Consider the following 21,866-nt stretch of genomic DNA (forward strand, 5'->3'; position numbering starts at 1 on the left):
ACAGGGGCCAAATGGTACTAGGAATTTCTGACCTGAGAGACAGAGATCCAATGTTTAACTTTACTGACTAAAGAAATCTCCATGACCCTGGTCCTGCTGGTGTTGTTGGAGCTCAGACATTGGTTTGGCCAAAAAGGGTGCCTATTAGTAGAGGACCAGAGGAAGCTTGGATCTAAAGTGTTTCCAAGCCCCAACATACCCCCAAACACAAGAAAACATTACATTGACTCAGGAACTGGTACTGTATAAATCAGAGCCTAGCACGGAAGTGGATAAGGTGGAAGAAGTGAATTGAGATTTCTCTCCTTCCTCCACCCCTGCAGGATTGGAGCATTAGTGCATAATTATTTTGTATCCACTCTTAAGTTTCCAAAAATGATTTTTACAAGGGCAAAAGCTGGAGAACAGTAAGAGCAAAGGAGATTGGAACCATGGGAGGAAAGACAAATTGTACAGTTCATGGGAAACCTCCTGACATATTCAAATACTTTTGCACAGCTATGAGAGATTTTTAAAAACTTTTTAAAAAAAGAAGTCTTTTAAAAAAATAGAAATTCAGGTGTTTTTTAAAAGCAAAAGCTGTTGGAAGTTTTCTTCTATCTTGAGCAACAAATTATGTGAGGTCAATGTGCATAAAATAAGAAATCAGATGTTCCTTATTGTATGGATGCACAACAAAAGAAGAAAAATCAAGCAAAAGTTTGAGATACCACAGACATTTATAATCTCTTTATTTAGCAAAATGCATTTGGAAAAAGTACTGTATTTTCTTCAATGTGTACAATAAAAACCATTTCCTCAACTCATCTTCATTTTCAAATGCCTTGGATTTAAATATCACCCCCACGATTCCTGCATGCAAGAGAGGCACATTCATTAATTGCAGAAGCGATGTCTTTTCTTGTTTCAGGAACTTCTAGATACATACAGGGCCGATATCCTAAAAACTGGGAGGAGCAAGGGCCTCATCAATCAGTTAATCTCAGAAAGTTTCCCCACAGAAAGACTGCTAAGAAGATATAAAGAACTCTGCTGGATCAGACCAAAGGCCCATCTAGTCCAGCATCTATTCACAATGGTCAACTAGATGTCTATGGCGTCTAGGATTCCACCTAGAAATAATTCCACAAAAATGTACATTATCCTATACATTTCACCCACACTCCCAATACAAACATTCCCAACTGGATAGCACTTTGGTATAGTTGGGGCTGAGCACCCATCATGAGCACCCCTGTTCCCTTTTCCCCAATTACCTAATGCATTCCCTTAGCTTCTTCAGGAAAGCTAAGTTCTGGCTCATATAAAATCATGTAATGGTAGAGTTAGAAGGGGTCATGAGGGTCATCTACTTGAACATGAAACATTTGCTGACTGGCAACAGATTATGTGAACTGACACTAGTGAAACTCAGGGCTCGTCCACAATTTTGTGTCTAGAAAGCACAGGTCTGAGTGGTTATTTGCTTGACTTGCACTTTCTAGGCAAACGTTCGAGGGGTTTTTCCCTTGCCCTGCTCTTTAGTGCTAAGTCGAAGCAAACGTCAATCCAGAGAAAACCCAAATTGCTGTGTGCTCTAATTGAGCACTAAAGAGTTTTCCCTGGGGGAAAAGTGACAGGACAAGAAGAAGTGTGGCTAAGCCTTCACTTGAGAGGATCTTACAAAATTATTGATGGCTTGTTGTGTATGTTACAACATATGAATCATCCCTCAATTAGGCAGGCGTTAAGTGATTAAAATGCAAGCGTGTGCCAGCGCAAAGATACCTTAGTTGTCTCATTCGAGATTTTATTTATGGGTCCAGCTGCCTCTGCATTGCACTGACCAAATAACATGAGCTCGCTGCTCTTTCCTTCCAGCATAAATGGGGAAAAGGACAAATGACAGCATTTGGCTTATGGCGTCATAATTTCCCATTTAAGCATTCACACACTTTAGGGTCTTGATGCTTCAGGAGCTGTTAGTTAGCCCAAACTGGCTTTCTGCTTACAAAGATTGGAAGAAGGATCTTGCATAGTCTTGACTGGAGGTGGGGGCAAGGCAAGCAGCACTTTCTGTTACTGGCGATAGAGAGAAAATGATAGTGATACTGGCAGGAAGTGCTATACAGTAGTGCCTGCGTTTTAAGACAGGTAAGCAGTAAGACGCAACAAATAATCAATAGCACTTCTCATCACCCTCCCTTCATATAATTATCTCTGGCTAGACAGAAAGGATGAAATCTTTTGGCTAAAAACCTTGCTGCATGTGTGAACAACCAGTTTGGGGGACTGTTAAAATAGTTACATATTTAAAAAACTTCACAAAAGTTATGGAACAACTCATCTGAGAGATATAATTTCTCTACTGAAGAAGGAAATGTAATGCCACATATTGAGTTCAGAACAAGGACATTCATTCTTAGGACAAATGCGACTTGACCCATTCTAGGTGGTACTTTGAGATATGTGTTCAGTGCCCCAATGCCCATTAACTTTATCTTCTCTGGCTACAATAATTCAATAATCCCACAAGGGTTTCTGGAATGTGTCAGAAGATGAACAAAATATATTCTGGCTCTATTAGGCTTAATGCTTTGCATAGACATATCTAATCACAGAATGGTCAAGTAGCAATCACTGGGGTTTTTATTGCTAGCATTGTGACTGAGAACAAGAGGAATACAGCCACAATAATATACAGCTGTCAATTAGCAAGATCGCATAAAGACATCTTTGGCTATGCAGGCTCTTGGCTTTCTGGAACCAAGTGAGTTGCATGGCTAGCATGACAAAGAAAATAACAATGTTCAAAATGAGGAAGAGGCGGGTGTAAGATGCTGACATCGAAGGAGCACTGCTTCGAGCAGTTGCCAGCATCTGTGCAAGACCAGATCGGCCTTTGAATAACACACTATCCTTGTGTTTCCCATATGTAATATCTGCAAAATCAAGAAGATCTTTCATTTCCTCATCTTCATCCACAGGCAATTCTTTCTGAGCCAAAGTCTGCGCCTTCTGTCGAACTTTTCTTTCATTCACTTCAATCTGTGCAAAAATGTCGGGACCAGCATCAACGTACTTATAGCCTTTAGCCATCTTTCTGCTCTTCTTTGCTTTGCCTTGCTGCTGCTGCTGCTGTTGTGAGATTGCAAATATCCTGTCAATGGCCTCCTCCGTCTGCCTTTTATCTGAAAACCGCAGCAGGCGCTCAGCTGTCTTTCTGAAGCTGTCTGTGTTCCGCACACGGGAAAGTATCTGTTTCTCTAGCTGCTGGAAGACAGGCTTGAAATGCTGAATGTTCTTTTCTACTATCCCCATGTAGTCTCTGACTTCTGATACCGGGGGGCTGGTAATAGCTGAGGCTTGGTCGAACAGAACTTTATGGCGGTCTGCAATAACTTGTGCAAAGACAGAGCGGCTTTTATCCTCACCGGTCCATAAATAGACGGCATAGGCGTGCTCATCGGTTGTTATGAAGACATCTAATTGCTGAGAATCCCCATGGACGCTGAAGCTTTGGACCTCAATGGAAGGCCCAATAAAGAGGTACACAGCTCTCGTGACTGGGGCTCGCAAGTGAGTCGTGACATTCACATAGTTTGTCCCATTGTAAGGGTAGCCTCTGGGATACATTCTTGAGGCAATGACAGCTTTTTCACTGTAGCCAGTGTCATCCATCCAGTACATCTTGTACATTCCATCTCGTTGCCTAATGAAAGCCCCGTGGACATCGTCAATAACTGTTTCCTCAAAAGGCACATCCACATTGTGGAAGAAGCTGGCTACTGTCTCCAAGGGGCTACCATCGTCAATAAGTATTTGGTCCACTAGCAAGAGAAGCTGGGGGTGTATAAGTAACAGGTTTCTTTGGAGGCTTTTCAGTTTTAGTTTGGGGTTGTACGCACCCACTCCTTCACCCCTGATGAAGATGATCCCACTTCTTTCCATAGCAGCAACCACTCTCCCTTGGCAATCTGCAGCCAAGTCATGTTTATATTTCAACCACTTTGATGAGCAGTCTTCAGTAACTTGCCCTTCCCAGGGGTAAAAACAGCTCTTTGACACAGCTGGAGAAAACATCAGTGCATTATTTAAAAATGTGTATTTTGGTCCATACAGAGCTTCTGTTATGAAAGGTACACCATTGGGGGCAAAAGTGAAGGAGTTCTGATCTGGGTGTTCGTGGCCAGCATTGAAGTTCCTCCAGCCTTTTATCCAGTCTTTGTATTTATTTTGGTGAACAATATCATATATTGCACGTCCTCCCAGTTTTCCTGATTTGAAGGAGAGGAAAGGTCTGTTGACTTCAGCCGGCAGTGCACTTCCATATGTTACAACTCCCCAGTCCTCAAAATAATGCAGTTTTGGAATGCCATAGTCTGGAGGAGGTACTAAACCCAGGCTTGCATCATACCTTTCCAAAAATAAAAAATAAAAGAATGACAATAATAGGCATTAATTATTCATCTCTTTTGATTTTCTCAGTTAAATATTAATAGGTAACAATATTCCGTTCTCTAACCATCCTTACTGAAGAATACTGTCCTGATTAAATGCAGATTTTGCTTATCTATAAGCAGGAATTATAGCATCTTACACTACAGGAACTCGCATGATCTAGAATATCTGCAAACAACTAGGGAAGGCAATATTTCAGATGAGGAAGATTCAGGGAAGAGTAGTCATGAAAAGCTCCTGTCCTTGACACTGGGGATGGCACCAAATAAGAATTTGTGAACTTCCCATTAGAAAAGAAGCATTTCTCCATTTCAAGGCAGGTTCAGACCGCTTTAAATGTGTATCTTGCTCAAAATGGTATTTGTCCCCCCAACCTAGCCCACCAAGCCAGGACTCCCACTTTCCAAAGTTAATAAAACATACAAACAAACCTACTTCTAAGAATGAGGAGGAGGTATCCCACAGTAAGGAAGACTCACTAGACAAAGGAGAAGCCTTGCTGGATCTATCCTTGGATAGAAATGATGCTCCTAAGTATATTCATGAACATCATTTTCTGCTGGGGATCACGGGGTTTGTAGTTTTCTCTGTTTCCTGAGCTGAAATGGGAGGCATATAATACCTACAAACCTCTGTGATCTGACAGTAAAAGATAATTTTGTACATACTCAGGAGCCTAATTTCCAGCCAATGGCAGACCCCACAAGGCTTCTTCTGTGCCAAAAGTTGATTATTATTCTTTTGCGGGGCAGGGGGCAGGTTGGGGCTGAGGTTTGCACAAAATTACTGCCAATTTTTTCTTCAGTTTTCATTAGATGCTGCTTTCAGAATTTCAAAATTTATTCCAAGTTCATAAGGATGTTAATTCCATGCCAGTCAGTTTTTGTCCAAGGTAGCACATGGACAGAGTACAATATTCCTACATACATTGGCAGAGGACCCTCAAAAGTCTCTCTGCATTAGGATTTGTTTGTCTCGTACCAGAGAAATTCAGTGTGAAGCGTGCACCAACGCTGCCCTTTGGATGGTGTCCCTGGGCCTTCAAGCACTCGGTTCCTCCTTATCTGATCAGCCAACCAATTTCCACTACCATTGCGCATAACGAACTTGTCCAGGAACACCAACTGGCTCTCTGGTCCATAAAACCAATTGTAGTTGGAATCTGCAATAGCAACTGTCCTTTGGAATCCTATGAGGAAAAGTAAAATCAGACATGTATCCATGTAAGCACATTACTCAACACTGCATATTTGAGTACAGAGATGGGAGTGTCCTGCTGAAGTCAGAGGGAGTCCTTGGGAATTAAAGATTTCCAGGATTCTAACTATGCTCTTGAATAATGTTTTATCTGGCATGCAATCAATTTAAGAAAAGAGTTTCAACAGACACCCCCTTTTTTGTTAATCTCAAACCCAACAGCAGTATAAAGTTGTGAAGTGGTATTGCCTCAGTTATATGTACACGTATGGGAATACTTGTGTTGTAGCAGGCATTCTAATGAGGATGGTTTGCCTGGTTTAATAAATCGTGGTCCAACTTCATAGTCTAGTTGCAGCAGGAAGATCCATATCACAATATTAACTTCCTTTTCAGCAGGAACGCCTTGCCTGGTGGGGTAGAGGTGCAGCACTAGCCTCCCAGCAGCAGCAGTACTGCTGGTTACCTGGGGGTGGAGAGGCAAGTTGGGCAAATGGGCAAGCTAAATGGGCAAATGGGCAAGAAAAGCAGAAAGTGCTTTCTGCATTAAAAAATGCACTTTTGGATCCAACCCAAATATTCTGGATCACTTTGATCCAGAGAATCCTCTATGTGTGCAGGAACAGATTTTTAGGTGTGATTGCACTGTGTGTATCACTTGACAGCTGGTTGGTGCTGCTCAGCTCCAGCAGCACTTATCTCCTGTTAGGAGGGGCTACAGTTTGATACTGGCATGCAGCCTGCCACTGTACACAAGAATCTCACAACTTGGGGCTTTATCTAAAGACCCATTGGTCATTTATTTTGAAGCTGATTTGAGCTGCTTACCTGGCAGAACCGTCCTGTACATAAAAGCAAAATGTTCTTTAAGCCAGGGGTGTTTAAAGTGGTTAATGTCAAAGTGCCTTTGAACAAGGAACATGTATTGGAAAAGGGATCTGGTGGTGTAGCTGCCATACGCTACTCCTTCGTAGAGAGATCCATCTGTCACTTCCTGAAGCAGAACTATAGACTTTTCCATGATTGCAAGGACTTGCTTAGTCCACAGGTATGCTTCCTGAAGATAACCTAGAAGGTAATATTGAGAATATTATACCCAATAGAGATACGATCTATAAAATGTCATTTTTAAACATAGATATAAAAAATTACACATACTAGTTTATGACCAGGATGGAAAGTATTCTATGAAAATATCCAAACTGAAAGTGGCAAGGAATTCAGCTTCCCCTGAATATCAGCTTTCGTTAAAAATGAATTATTCCAAAACCTCAAGTGAAGGCCAGGGGCATGATCCATCTTCCTACTTATGTGAGTTGGCTGCTTCTGCTCCAAGCAGCAGTTACTTACATGCAGGCTTGGTGAGGTGTATTAAGCTGGATCCATATATAGGAGACAAGCCTTTGATAGCATGTAATGCCCAGGTTTTCTGCCAAGTGATCATGCCTGGCCAATGACCAGTGGTTGTCAGTGACTGACTAAACGAAAGGTCATGGGTTTGTGGTGGATAGCTCAAGGAAGATGCATCTCAGTGTAGATCAGTGGAGAAAAAGGCAAAATCCATGCTAGGGTTGATTAAGGGAGGGAAGGGAAATGTGATGCACCACTTAAATCAATATTTAATGTGGCTGGATTTCATGGAATCATACTATGTACAATTCCGGTCTATCCAACTCAAAAACAACCAGGAAACCAGCAGAAAAAGACAACCAAATTGATCAAGTGGTTGAAACCCTTCCCCACAAAGAAAGGCTAAAGCAGTTGGGACTTTTTAGTTTAGAAAAATAGGCAAATGATAAAGGAGGTTTATACAGTTTTACAGGGTGTGGAATAAATGGACAGAGATATTTTTTTCTCCCTCTATTATATCACATGTTATATCTTTCCCGTTCAAACTGTTTTACAAACCATACAAGATAAATAAATTACTTGCAAATTCTTTCTGAAGAAGAAAGACTAAGAAGCAGCTAGCTTCTTCAGTAACACTTCTCAAGGCGATGTCCTGAAAATAAACTAAAGCTGCAATCCTAATCACGGCTACCTGGCAGCAAACCCAGATGATTTCAGTAACTGAGAAGTAAGTTATTACTGTGCTGTAAATCAATGTAAGTGGAAGGCAGTTGTATTCTGCCTACTTGAGGCAGGTCCCAACATACCCTTTCCAGTTGGCTGCACTAAGCTGTTGATTATCAAGCAACTGTATCAACTTCTGAAACTTTTGTTCACAACTAGAAAACGCTACTGATTCAATCATGCTTTTTAAAAAAACGACTCTCTCATTGTTCAGCACATACCTTGATTCATCAGAACCAGGCTTCCTGCCAGCAAGGCCACGCAGTTGGTTGGCTGGTGGTTGTGCAGGTACTGGAATCCCCATCCCCGCCTGTATGATGCTTCATACATGTATCCTGAGGCATTGGCAATCACCTCAAGAAATCTTTCCTGCTGGGACTTGCTAAGATAGTTGTACAAGAAATCATAAGCAGTGGCAAATCCAACCAAAGAGTGAGCAAGAGGGACCTCATCCCACGGTGCATCCTTCACCAGCCTGTGGAAGACAAGAGAAGGGTCAACTCTATTCATTTTAGTCATACGGTATTATCCATATTATCCATATTTATTGTTGTTAGCCGCCCTGAGCCCGGCTTCGGCTGGGGAGGGTGGGATATAAATAATATTATTATTATTATTATTATTATTATTATTATTATTATTATTATTATTAGGCTGGATCCCTGTGATGACAGAGGGTTGAATTGCTCTGCCACCTACTTAAGATGCTAGAAATCATGCAAAATCCATATGTTTGTTTGTGGGATGGAGGTGACTGAACCCTAGAGAAACTGCTGCCCATAAATGGCTGAACGTTTACGAGTTTCCTTTGTACGTTAGGTGGACACTTTAAAATCTACAACGTTTATAGAAGTAAAAAGCAATAAAAACGTTACACAGTCTTCATATGAGCTGTGTAACATACTGATGCTTCATAAAATGCAAACATTTTATACCTACACAAACCTTTTTAACACTCTAGCTTTTGAAAAATACCACAGCAAACCACTGATTATGCCAGACCATTGGTGATTTAAAAGGACCTATTTACACGTTCACACTGTGGAGTCATTTATTTGCCTTCAAAAATGTACTATGGGATCACTGGAATCAAGCTGAAAGGAACAGCGCTAAGCACAGCCTTACCAAAACATTACTTCTACTGAGAAGGTTTTTGGGTGGTTCCCCTCCCCCTTCCTCCCACAAAGGCTTCTCTAATTGCAGAAACTCAAATGAACTTCAAACATTTAATCTTGGATTAAACTCTGAACATATTAAAATATCACTGGACCTTCATGTCAGTATCTGTCTGTCTGTCTGCCACACTGTTAATTTACACTGCTATTCCCTTGCAGTTTACTTCACTAAAGGCAATGGCTCAAAAAGCAGCCTATGTTAGCAACCTCTAGCTAAACGTGCAACTGTTCCACATTTTTAATGAACGGCTGCCCAGAGCTATCCCATGTTTGTCAAGAGGCAAATATTTAAAACCTCACCAATTTATCCCCAATAAACTCTCCATTTAGTGTGGCATTAATTGCTTATTTTCTGTACTTTGATTTTGCCAAAACTGTGGCCCTACAGAGGCAGGAAGTAAAGATGAGGACTTGATAGACACATGCAAGCCACAACTGGGAGAAAATTCACTCTGTTCAATAAAACTGGGACTCAGGTTTGGTTTGTGTTAAGCTCCTTTTGCAATGTGGAAAAGCAGCTTTGGTACCACCATCCTTAGCAATCTACAAAGTAGACATTTCCTTTAAGAGTGAAAAAAAGTGCCTGGAAAATTATATTTTTAATACTTAACTAGTGTTGGCCTATCATGGCTTAAAATACGTGAATGAATGAACACTTAACCATTTCCCACTGCTGTCCCTACAACAAAATCAGAGAGGCGTGGTCTGATAAATAATAGTGTGATAGAACTAGCATTCTTTAGAGTTTCTGGTAGAGTGCAGAGGGAACATTTTCAGTATGAAAGTGCTTTGAATAAAATAGGAACCTTGGAAGCTGACTTATACCGAGTCGGACCACTGGTCCATCAAGTTCAGTATTGTCTACACTGACTGGCAGCAGCTCTCCAGGGTTCCCAACAGGTGTCTCCCCCAGCCCTACCTGGAGATTCTGGGGACCATTTCTGATGCTCTCCCACTGTGGTATGGCCCTTCCCAATGTGAGAATGCCTCTGCTCTGAGAAGCCCCTGGTTTATCCCCATTCTGTGTACTGGAACACCCTGCCAACAGAGATTCAGCAGGCACCTTCTGTGCCAACTTATAAACGCCTGCTGAAAACTTTTCTATTTTGCCAGGCCTTTGCAGGCAATTAAAGAGTACATGCCCACAATGGTGTGCTGATGTTTGCTTTTAATTCTTTTAATTTTAACTTGTTTTTAATTATTTATGATATTACTGTATGGTTTTATAGCTTTATATTGTTGCAAACTGCTGTGATATATTTCTATGATGCAGCAGTATATCAATATTTAAACAAACTAACACTCCAGTTCCTGCATCCTCACCTGGGCGTACTTAATAACACATGAAGACAGAGAGGTAAGGAGAAGAATAGGAGGAAGTAGGAGAGGCAGCAAATCCTATATTAAAATTCAACATGTTAAATATCCTGTAGCAGCTGAGAGTCAGTTAGTGATGCACAGCCTTTGTTCCTTGGTAGACAAGTGTCCTAAAGCCATCTAGCAACTGCTGGATCAAAACAGAGATGGATTGCTGACTTCTGCCTTTGTTTCCCTTTCCATCAACACCCTCCTTTCACATACAAGGCCTCAGCTGTCATTTCAGATTTGGTTGCTGCAATTCTCCTCTCTCAGTTTTTGAACCTTTTCCTCTCTCAGCCTATAGTCTGTCTTTTGTTTTCATATCAAATTCCCAAAACAGCAACCTAAAGTAATGCTATTACTTATCCTAAGAGATTTGATTCTGAAGCCAGATCTGCATGCATTTCCACCAGAAACATGTAAATTCCATCTGAAAACATTAAGCTTCCTCCACCCCCATTTTTTTGGAGGGTACTCCAAGACACTAAACTCATTTCTATGGACAAGCCTACACAAATTCCAGGGAGTTTTTACATTGTGTCTTCAAAGCCACTGAGCTTAGGCACACTGGTCAGCCTGCTGATCAACTTTGCTCTGTCCACACTGTACTCAAAGTGTTTTTGTCTCCTCTACATTCATTGCAACTAAAGCACTTCCTCTAGGGACATGTAGATAAACTTCCCAGAAACCGTGACATGCTTTGACTTCTACCCTTGGGGTGGGTGGACACACACATCTACATGGAATTCAATAAATTAATTGGGCTTTATTGAATCATTATGGCTCTGTCAAGCTTTTTTAAAAAAGAACACTGTCAGTAGGCTTTTTTTTAAGGAAAAAAAAGGGGGGGGAGAAAACCACTATCCAGAGACTTTGTGGGATATTTAATAAAGAATTTGAGCTTTCCAGCTGTACACATTGTGGTTTTTATTGTGGAATTTATACCACAGGAATTTTTGGAAAGGGGAAACACTAAAGCACACAACCCACTTCTGAATTTTGTTGAAATTGTGTACAATTCATAGCACTGTAGAGCTGGAAGGGACGGCAAGGGCCATTTAGTTCAACTCTTTGCAATGCAGGAATCTCAGCTAAAGCATCCATGACAGATGACCACCCAATCTCTGCTTTTAAACCTCCAAGGAAGGAGAGTCTACCACCTTCCAAGGTAGTCCATTGCACTGCTGAACAGCTCTTACTGTTAGAAAGTTCTTCATAATGTTTACTCAGAAACACCTTTCTTTTAAGTTGAATCCCTTGGTTTGGGACCTATCCTCTGGAGCAGGCATCCCCAACCGTCGGCCCTCCAGATGTTTTGGACTACAATTCCCATCATCCCTGACCACTGGTCCTGTTAGCTAGGGATCATGGGAGTTGTAGGCCAAAACATTTGGAGAGCTGCAGGTGGGGGGTGCCTGCTCTGGAGCAGGAGAAAAACAAGCTTGCTTAAATATCTAGGGGTACAAATCACGTATATTTTGAACAAGTTGTATCAGTCTAATTCTAGTATGGTTTGGAAAGGTATAAATACGAATAGAATATGTTGTCATAAATTGAGACACTTCATTATGGACCAACTGGCTGCTTCTAAAATGATGATTGTACTGCAGTTACTTCTTTTGTTCCAGATGCTGCCATTCTGCATACCTGCTCATCTGAAGAAATGGGGGGGAGGGGGACTTAGCAAGTTTATATTTCAATCAGACCGATCACATATTAAAAAGTATTTATTATACCCAGTTGGCAGCTGGGGCATTCTGAATTTAAGTTGCTGTTATGAAGCAAGCCAGTTTAGCCATGTGGTGGAATTGATGTCATCCAATAAGGTGATTCATTGAAAAAAATCATTTTACTGATTTACTGTAATGACTTCATTATTATGTGAAATAATGTAAAAAAAAAAAGTAAAATAATGTTTAGTGTTTTACTCCCCCGTGATCCATTTCTTATTAGTTATGTCATGTTTCAAGATTCATGTGTACAATTTCATAACAATAACTTTTTTAAAAAAGAAAACAAGCTTGCTCCATCTTCCTTGTGTTTTTCTGTATAGAACAGCTCAAAGATAGAAATAGATAGCCCTTATCATAAGCAAACTTCATCTGCACATGTTTCCACTTTAGATAAATGACTCACCAGCTTGAGTCCAAAGAGAAACTATCAAATGCAGGAAGACTGACTTCAGTTTGAATTTTGTTTGTTGGGAATTAATAGTTTTCTTTGCAGAACCTCTTCTGGTTTATACAACTCCTGAAGACCTTCTGTCAGAATATCTAAACACCAAGCTTACAGCAGTGTTTCCCAACCTTGTGCCTCCAGCTGTTTTTGAACTACAACTCCCATCATCCCTGACTAGCAAGACCAGTGGCAAGGGATGATGGGAATTGTAGTCCAAAAACAGCTGGAGGCACAAGGTTGGGAAACACTGGCTTACAGGATCCCATATGGAGATGCTACCTATGTGTCTGGTGAATCATTTTGGCAACATGGGACTTCAGAAATCTGTCAGCCATTAGCTCAGTTTCTAGTGGCAGTCTCCGATGGACCGGGTCCAAGACTGACTAGCCAATCTTTGCCTGAAACATATCAAAGTAACACTAGCTGCCAGCAGCCTGCAGTCAGGCATATTTTAGGCTAGGCCAGATGTTTGTAAAGATTTATCTGTTGAACAAAAGCCACAATGCATTCATTCAAAGGTATGTTTTGTATGCCAAATTTATCTTACTTCCCTGAAGGTCATGAAACATCTGCTATATGAAACCATTTCTAGCCTGTTGCAGCAAAAAACAAGTCTTGTGGCATGTTAAAAGATTAGCACATGTGTGCTGTGGAAGTTCTTTTGGATTGTCTGAACCATTCCAAACGATGCATTCTGACTGGCTTTTTAAAAAAATCATTTCCTACTAATAGGGTGTGCCCAGAAGTACATTTTAGCAGCGACCCTGCTGTGTTTTCATCAAATATATGCACTTCTTCCCCAAATCCAGTTAAGGAGAAACCTGTTCTTCCAATTTGCAGCTGAGGAGGCTGCACAACCGAATCTGAAATTCCTACAGAGACATCAAGGTTCAATAGTGAAATGAAATAAAAACGTGACCTTAAAAATTTGCCTGGACAGACCCTGAAACTGGAAATCATTCTAACACCTTTCACAAAGGTACTGGATGGGAATGGCCAGCTTTTCAAAGAATAGAACTAAAAGGAAAAACCAATGGACATACAAACAAATTATTGACTAGTTCATTTCTATGTTTCCCAATGTGTTTCAAACACAGAGATTCTTCAGTAGAGGAAATTATTCGATTTTGTGGTGGGGAAGAAAATCAGTGATTTTACAGAAAGAAGAACTTATGCAAAAGTTTCACAACTGTAAAAACAGAAGCAAAGGAGCAAAAAACTCTTCTTCAGGAATAACATGGGGGGGGGGGAGAAAAAGACTGTATTGGATTTAAATAATTCTTGTTTTGAAAAGTACTATCATGCACTGCTGATATACAAGTAGATAACTATGCAAGTATCAGAATCCTTGCTTGGACTCAATATACCAACTTACAGGCTTGCCTTGAAAGACAAAGAATGGAATCTCTTAAATTTACTGTTGCATCATGAATCAGTATAATGCTAAACTTTCCTTTAATCCTTTGAAGGAAGGAGATTAGAAATTTTCTAGAGCACTTAATGGGGGGATTAGCTAAGAATAAATTCAAGCTCTGAAAACAAAATCTAAACAATTGCTACCAATGTTAACTTTCATTAAAGCTGGGTTAAATCCAATTAAGTCATACTCAAAATAGACCTACCGAAATTGACATGACTAACTTACATCCATTATTACTAATGGACCTATTTGAGTGTAACTTAAATTGGATAGTACAACCCACTGAGAAGAGGCACTATGTACTTTCAAAACCACACTAGAAGCCTACACAGTTGACAAAATGTTATTCATTCACTATCTGGTAACATAATACAGATCTACAACCTATTTATCCTGGTGCAATTTCACAGACTTCAATAAAGAGCAAGAGAAAATGGAGAGGAGGTTGATTGCAGCTATCAAACTTAAAAACATTAAATCACAGATGGTGGCATGTGGCTAAAATTGTTAAGGAATCAGCACTCTTCCAATCCTAGTTGGAAGTAGAGTGGTTCACAACTCCAGTCAAGTGTTGCTTTATATATCACACACTTCATAGTAACCGAGTGATGAGGAGTTTTACCTGCTAACCACAGAAGGCCCAGAATCGAGGCAGCTATGTGAGTGCAGGTGTTCTTGACTGATCTTCGCAATAAAGTTGTTGGTTTTTTAAGCACTTGTTTTGGCCTGGTTTCTTAAGAACTTCAGAAAGTACATTCCAAAGTCTGACCATGGGTCCATCTATCTCAGTAGTATCTATACTGAGTAGCAGCAGCCCTCCATGGTTTTGAACTGGGGGCATTCTCCCCCCCTCCACCTGGACACGCCAGGGATTGAACCAGAGGCTTTCTACATGGAAAGCAGAAGTTCTACTGCCAACAGCCTCTCTCTTCTGAAATACCTTGGCAATTACCAAATAGGGCCATACTGGTCTTTTCTTCCACAGTAAATATGTTATGTATGAAGGACAGATGCATGTTCATAAACATTCAGAGATACACACCAAGGAACTCTGACTGACTACAGCTTCTAGGCACACACTCAATGCATGCTTAGGGATGCATTTCTCACTTTCTGCATTTTTAACAGAAAACAATGATGCAGTTCTGAATAACAGATACAAGCCTAAGTACAGTGTGAAATGGCTCTTTCAAATCAACCCATCTGCACTGTGGAGTAGGGAAATTGAATTCCACCAATGGTGCACCAAAACAAATACAGTGGTACCTTGGGTTAAGTACTTAATTCATTCTGGAGGTCCGTTCTTAACTTGAAACTGTTCTTAACCTGAAGCACCACTTTTGCTAATGGGGCCTCCTGCTGCTGCCGTGCCGCCGGAGCACGATTTCTGTTCTCATCCTGAAGCAAAGTTCTTAACCCGAGGTACTATTTCTGGGTTAGCAGAGTCTGTAACCTGAAGCATATGTATCCTGAAGCGTATGTAACCCAAGGTACCACTGTAGTGCATGCAGACCATAGCTTATATAGTAAAAGAGTGGTTTACTAGCTGAAATACAATGGCAGTTTAAGAGAGCTCTTCTGAATTTCTTTAAGTGAAAGTTCAAATATGGCCTTGCATCAGACTCAAATTATGTCACTAAGTTCTTGAACAGGCTTTAAAATGTATGGAAAATATCACTACACAACAGGCAACATCTGCCAATATTTTCCTTCTAGGGAGTCACATGACAGCAAACTATTCATAAAATGTTTATCTTTCAGTGCTTTGAAGCATGCAATATAATAACATTTCCATGATATTTTGTAGAAACGTCATATAGCAAATGCCAGGATGATATATAAATCATTTAGGGATAGAAGCTGTGTTTACAACCAGTTAAAATGTACAACCTGTTAAAGTTATTACATTATACTTAATAAAACAGAGGTATAGATTAATTTTTAGAATCACTGCTCCCATCTTTTTAAAACAAATCTCTTAATTTTATCATTTTTAGAATATAGTTTCCCTTATCTTCTCTTTTACCTAGTCCGCTACTAGATTTATTTATATTTATTTTTAATGGATTATTTATAAATATTTCAAATACTGTAGTGGTTATACAACAATTTAAATTATAAAAATACAGCAGATAGAAACAGTTTTCAAAACAGTTCTAAAAGGAAAAGAAGTGCTGAAGGAGATTGCAACTTCTGATAATAATTCTAAAAAATCATCATTTTCCTGTTGTGAGAGACATTGTTCCATTTTCTGCTTAGTCCTCGTAAACAAAAGCTGAATGTAGTTTTATTTTTTTTCATATTGTAAATTTACTGCAGTAATAAAAACAGAAAAAGAAACTGACTTTAACTTTATGATATACCTTTTCTATAAGAAAACTGAAATATATTTTCCAATATAGAGTTGGAATGGACAGAATGGATTTCCTCTCCTTCCTGTAGCCCTATACACACACACACACACACACACACACACACACACACACACACTAGAGTAGACCCTTTTGAGGGTGCAGGAGCTGCAGAGAAGAGGACAGAACAAGGCGGCTGAAATTGCACAGTACTGGATAGTGCCCAATACAAATTAAAATTACCGTATTGGCCTGAATATAAGTCACACCCGTATATAAGCTGCACCCTTAAAAATCAGGGGGGGAAAAAATAAAATTCTGCAGGCACTCACACCCGTTCCATTTTACCATATGTCTGTTTCAGCAGCGATATCGTAAAAGCCAATTTTTGTAAGGTCGCGAATTTAAGCTGCACTTTAACTTTTCAAGGTCAGAATTTTGGAAAAAAAGTGAGGCTTATATTCAGGCCAATACTGTAACATTGAGCTGCACCATAACAAATTCTCTTAACTTTTATATATGTTACGTGCTTCTCCTGGCAGAAATACATTTCTGTGCCACAACACACATCATATTCGATTCAGTGACGTCACACAGAACTGAAAATATTATTGTGTTGCAGATTTTGCTTTAGAGAATACTTGAACATGATGGGGTGTTCCTTTATACTTGAGATAACATCTTTAGTGCCAGCACCATCTCAGTGGAAATCAAGAGAGCCCAAATACACAGATGAACCAATCAAACTGCCAATAAAATTTTATGAAAAACCCAGATGTGAAGCATTCCATTTAGTCCAATGAATCCCTCTGTGATAAAAAAGAGCTTTCAAAACAAAACAGACCCTGAGCTTCCCTAGAACTTTGAAATCAGTGGGGTTATGCTAGCACATTCATAAGAAAATGCAACATCTTCTCCGAGTCCCTAGCATGTGGGATAGACAACTTTCCTACAGAAGACACTTAACCTGTGCTTACTTTTTAATCTAGGTTGCAGCAGGATCTTATAAAGGTAATATTTTTGATCAGGCCTTGTGCAACATAAAAGCCTCAGGTCAATCATGCCAGCTTTCCTATTTGCACTTTCTGGTAGGATTTCCAATTATTTATTGCCTGTGGCTATTCCCAATTTCTTTATGGGAACATTCACAGTCCACTAACACCCATCAAAGTAGGTGGGAACAATTAGGGGAGAACTGTGTGTTTGTGTCCATGTAGCTCCTCCTTCCCAACTGCTCATCTCTCACTCTGTTTTAAGCTCTGCTGGAAATACTGCACACCTCTTCCACAGAAGCCTTTGGCTTGCTCCTCTAATTCTCATCTTCCACTGAAATAAAGCGTATTCTTGTAGTCCTACGTTCATTTATCCAGAGGCAAATCCTACTGTGTTTAAAGGGGCTTATTAATGTGTTTAGGATTGCACCCTTTTGCTCTCATTCATTCTTGGTTGCCTTTTCCTTTCTTTCTCTTCCACTGTTATGACACTGGTATCATCATAATTAAGCAGAAGTGGGGAACCTCATTCAGCCCAAAAACTGCATTTCCTCATGGCCATGTACCGTGATGGGGCTTTATGCCAATGATGGGTAGGGCCAGAAGCAAAGGTGAGTGGGGCAACAAATGAGACTCTTAAACCCGTACAGCAGCTGCAATCCAGCCACTTATAAGTCAAGGTTTCTGCATGTCTGTCTGTCCATGCAGAGGCATTATTACAGTTCAAGGACACATTCCAGCCAGGCAAAAGCACTTGGGGAGAGTATGGAGCAGGGCAGGTGAGGGGCGTGGCCTGGAGAGGGGGAGTGGCTTGGGAAGGAGGCATTGTATGGGAGGAGTCAGATGAAGAGCCTGGAGGGCATAATTTGGCCCCTGGGCCTGAGGCTCCCCATCCCTCAGCAGCATTCTCTGAAAAATCATCATCATAGTCATAAAACAAAATGCCCTGGTCTTGAAAAACCATAATGTCTACGGACAAATACAATACAAAATACTTTAACTGAAAATACAGAGTTGTAAGATGTGGCACAGGAGAAAATGCAATCTACTGCATTATCTCTATTTTGAAAGAGGCAGCCAACGAGGCACTTAGCGTGAAAGTATATACCAAACTTCTTCTTCTTTTTAACCAAGTTGAAATGCAAGATACACAAACACAAGATAGGATTTCAAGCTGCATTCCAAGCACAGGAAACAAAACATTCCATAAAGCAGTGAGATGCTTTACAGTGCAGGCAATTCAGCCTAGACACTGTAAAAAGAAAACAATGGTTACTTTCACACTTTTCAGTAAAAGTCTTCAAATGGCCCAATAAGCTGGATCTAGAGCTGGGAGGCTATTTTGTTACAGGTGAATGCTACAGACATGGGAAAACTTGAAATCAAGCGAGAGGTCAGGTAATTAGGTTCTATCTGCAATATTCACGCTTGTATGCTACCTCTCCTCCCATTCCATCCATCATGCCTATGCTATCATTTCCTCAGGCTTCCACTCGTCATGCTTGTTGAATGGCTTGCATAAATGGGTCCACCCAGCATTGTAACTTGAAGACCCTATGTACAGTAGCAAGTTACTATATCAGTAACAGGAATTACTGTGGTCCTGCTCCATTTGTGACAATCTGGAGTAAGCGTTCATCATGAAATGTTTTTGTTGCTCTCTGAACCATTAACGATACAAAAATAAAAACAAATTAATCCTAAACATATAACAGAGCAGACATCTCACTTGTTAAAGGGTGTGTCTTTAAAAGTGTAACCTGAGTTACGGATTTTGAGATGAGATTAATTTCATAAACACTTAGCTCAGTAATGTTTACCCTGATTGGCAGCAGTTCTCCAGGGCTTCAGGTTGGGGTCTCTCTCAGGTCTACCTGCAGGTAGCAGTAATGGAGCCCAGTATATTGTGCATGCAAAGCTGATGCTCTACCACTGAGCTTATTAGAAATGGTGATTAAAATAGTCAAGCTTTACAATGCAGAATCCTCTTAAAGCTGTATTTTAACCTCAGGATCCATGAAAAATATATAAACAACTGAGAATACAACATGTTTTTAACTATCCAACTAAAACGTGAGTTTCCATAGGATAAACCAGAATATGAGCAAGAATTTGCCGTGGCTCATTTGATTGCAAATATGAGTTTTCTAGGATGTAATTAAGAACAGCATACCAAATGATATGGAAGTAAGTAGGAGATAATTTTAACACTCATTAGGCACCTAAGTGACAAAGCAATGCATGGCAGTATTAAAACAGTATTATAAAGTCGGAAAGAATGCAGGAAAGAATGCAAACAGCATAATAAATACTTTGTGCAGGGTGGAAACTCCTATTATGAACTGTTAACACATTTAAGTTTTGATATATTTGTAACTGAGTACTCATATTGAAATAATATTCTTCGGCTATCATATAAACAAAGACTGAGCCAAATATCCCTTCCTCTTTGGCAGGACTATTAGTTGCTTGTAAAAATGGGCCTGCCCATGGAAGGGGACATTTAAGATCTTTTAGGAGGAAGTCTTAGCCTTTAATACTTATTTATTATTATGTATTTATTAAATTTGTACACTACCTATACCTGTAGATCTCAGGGCAGTTCAGAATTTAAAAATAAAAATGAAGCGGCCAAGGAATTTTCTTCCTTTTTCTACTTTAATATATAAAAAAGCTACCATTTCGCTGCCCACAAGAGCCCAGTGGGGTTCCCGAAGAGAACAATGCCCCATGGGAACAATGACACTATGTCATGACTACAGACAGAACCTTTACTTTAAGCAGCACCTCAGGAGACAAATGGCAACCAGGCAGGGGGGATTTTCAGCAGAAAATGGTTACAAGCCCTGTTCTGGATTCTGTGCCCATTCCACATCAGTGTGTCATAGCTGATTTTTCTCCAAAATAGAAGCAGTCTGATTAAGCATGCATGTTTACATACATGACTAACATAATGTGTTGTTGGGGGGTGCGGAAGTTACAGTATAAGCATCTGCCATGTCTTTAGGCTTAGGAAAATGTGCACTCATTTCAAACAAAATTAAGGAAGAAAACCAAAACGTCCTACCCCTTTTCTTGCTTTCTCTTCATATAAAACTTTTTTTTGTTTGTTTAGTACAAATGGATTTTTTGTGGGGAGGGGGCAGTAGAAACAAAGATAAAAATATACCAACTAGGCTGCGCCGCCATTCTTTCCATGTAATCTCTGGCCATATTGATAGCTTCCAGGTTCTCTGGATAAAGCAGGCAGAACATTGCTAGAGCACCCAAGTTGTTGCCGTAAATCTCATTCCATCGAGCACTGAAGTCCTTGGGATCCCAGGGAGGAAGGTACTCCAAAGGGTTTGACAGCATGGTCTGCACAGCCTCAGCCAACCGAGCCGAAATGTGTTGGTGTGAATTGGCGGCCTTGAATCGCAAATCCCGCATCTCTCCTCTGGAAAAGTAGAGCATTGGGTAGCTGTCGTAGTTGGCATTGACAAAAGGAACCACGGTGCTTGGGCTGTTATTGCTGCTGTAGACCAGTGCGAAGCAAACCACATGTATGAAAAACACACTAGGAGCCCCCCGTGTGTGAGTCCTCATTGTGGCATTAGAGCTCCAGGTCTCAGTGGCAGCCGGACCATCTTTGAAGGAGCCTAGATGGCGGGGGAGGGGACAAAGGGGGAGGGAACAAGAGTGATAGTTATGGTTAGTTTTGTGTAAAGCCTCTGAGTATTCAAAAACTGAAAACACATTTACAAAGTGCTCCGTCCATCTGTCTGTCTGTCCGTCTGTCCCTCCCTCTCACTCAGATGTCAAGTATAACACCTTATATAATTATGCAGAATGCTCCACATGTGCCTAAATGCTAATTGCTGGATATGAAATGCATGCAGTCTTTAAAAGTTCACAACTCTCAAGAAGAGGAACCTTAATAGGGTGTGTGGGTGTGGGTGTGGCTGTTGGGGGGTGGAAGAGTTCAGAGTAGGACAATCTGATGAGCCTGGAATGCTGGGCAGCCACTAGACTACGACTATTGCAGACATAATGTACTCATGACCCTTTGCTCTATCAGTCACAGATTCAACAGAGCAGCAATATCTATATAAACAAAAGCCAATGTAGCAACAAAGACAGAAATTCCCACAGCATTCCTGTAAAACCCACAACCACCCACTAACCATGTTGTTGCATACAGAAAAATTACCCTTCCCCCAGCCCTACATGGAAGTTACCCATCAGTCCAGCACACATAAATATGTTTCACACAACTAACATTCTTGTAAACCACTTGGAGGTTTTCTTACAATTAAGCAGTATATAAAATTTGTTAAATAAATAAATGAACATACATACTAAATGAATGAGTATACTTGGCAATGTGGGCATGGAGAAGGCCTGCATGGAGAACCAGTTATCCCAGCAAATTGCTCCACTTGTGGAACAAACAAATTCTATAATACGGTACAGCCCTTTGGATTGCATGCACTTAAAGGGGAAGCAGCATTTGGCAGGGGAGGGGCATGCACACGGATGAGCAGAATCAACAGCAGCAGTATGCTCACTGTAGGCAGCACTACAGGCCTCCTAGTAGCTCAGTAGGTAAAGGAAATGCAAGGGAGGGGAAAGTATATTGGCACCCAAGCATCTTGGAGAGATGTGAATGTGACCTCCATAAAGCACAGCTTGCCTTTTGTGG

The 21,866-nt window shown here is 40.5% G+C and overlaps 1 protein-coding gene across 2 annotated transcripts in view; it reads right to left on the reverse strand.

Annotated features, from left to right (window-relative positions):
* Nucleotides 1-714: 714 nt before the first annotated feature.
* DSE (dermatan sulfate epimerase) overlaps nt 715-21,866 on the reverse strand; it is a 35,741-nt gene continuing 14,589 nt past the window's right edge. Inside the window, exons 2-6 of one of the 2 annotated variants that reach the window (XM_028723224.2) lie at nt 20,355-20,823; nt 7,932-8,185; nt 6,466-6,705; nt 5,422-5,629; nt 715-4,396 (exon numbers count right to left, since the gene is read on the reverse strand). In XM_028723224.2, coding sequence (XP_028579057.2) covers nt 2,635-4,396; nt 5,422-5,629; nt 6,466-6,705; nt 7,932-8,185; nt 20,355-20,770 — 2,880 coding nt within the window. In that variant the 5' untranslated portion in view covers nt 20,771-20,823 and the 3' untranslated portion in view covers nt 715-2,634. Of the gene's footprint in view, nt 4,397-5,421; nt 5,630-6,465; nt 6,706-7,931; nt 8,186-20,354; nt 20,824-21,866 lie in introns of those variants that run through there. The other variant, XM_028723225.2, reaches the window with a different exon arrangement.

Source organism: Podarcis muralis, chromosome 3 (genome assembly GCF_964188315.1).
Source record: "Podarcis muralis chromosome 3, rPodMur119.hap1.1, whole genome shotgun sequence".
NCBI classification, from domain to species: domain Eukaryota; kingdom Metazoa; phylum Chordata; class Lepidosauria; order Squamata; family Lacertidae; genus Podarcis; species Podarcis muralis.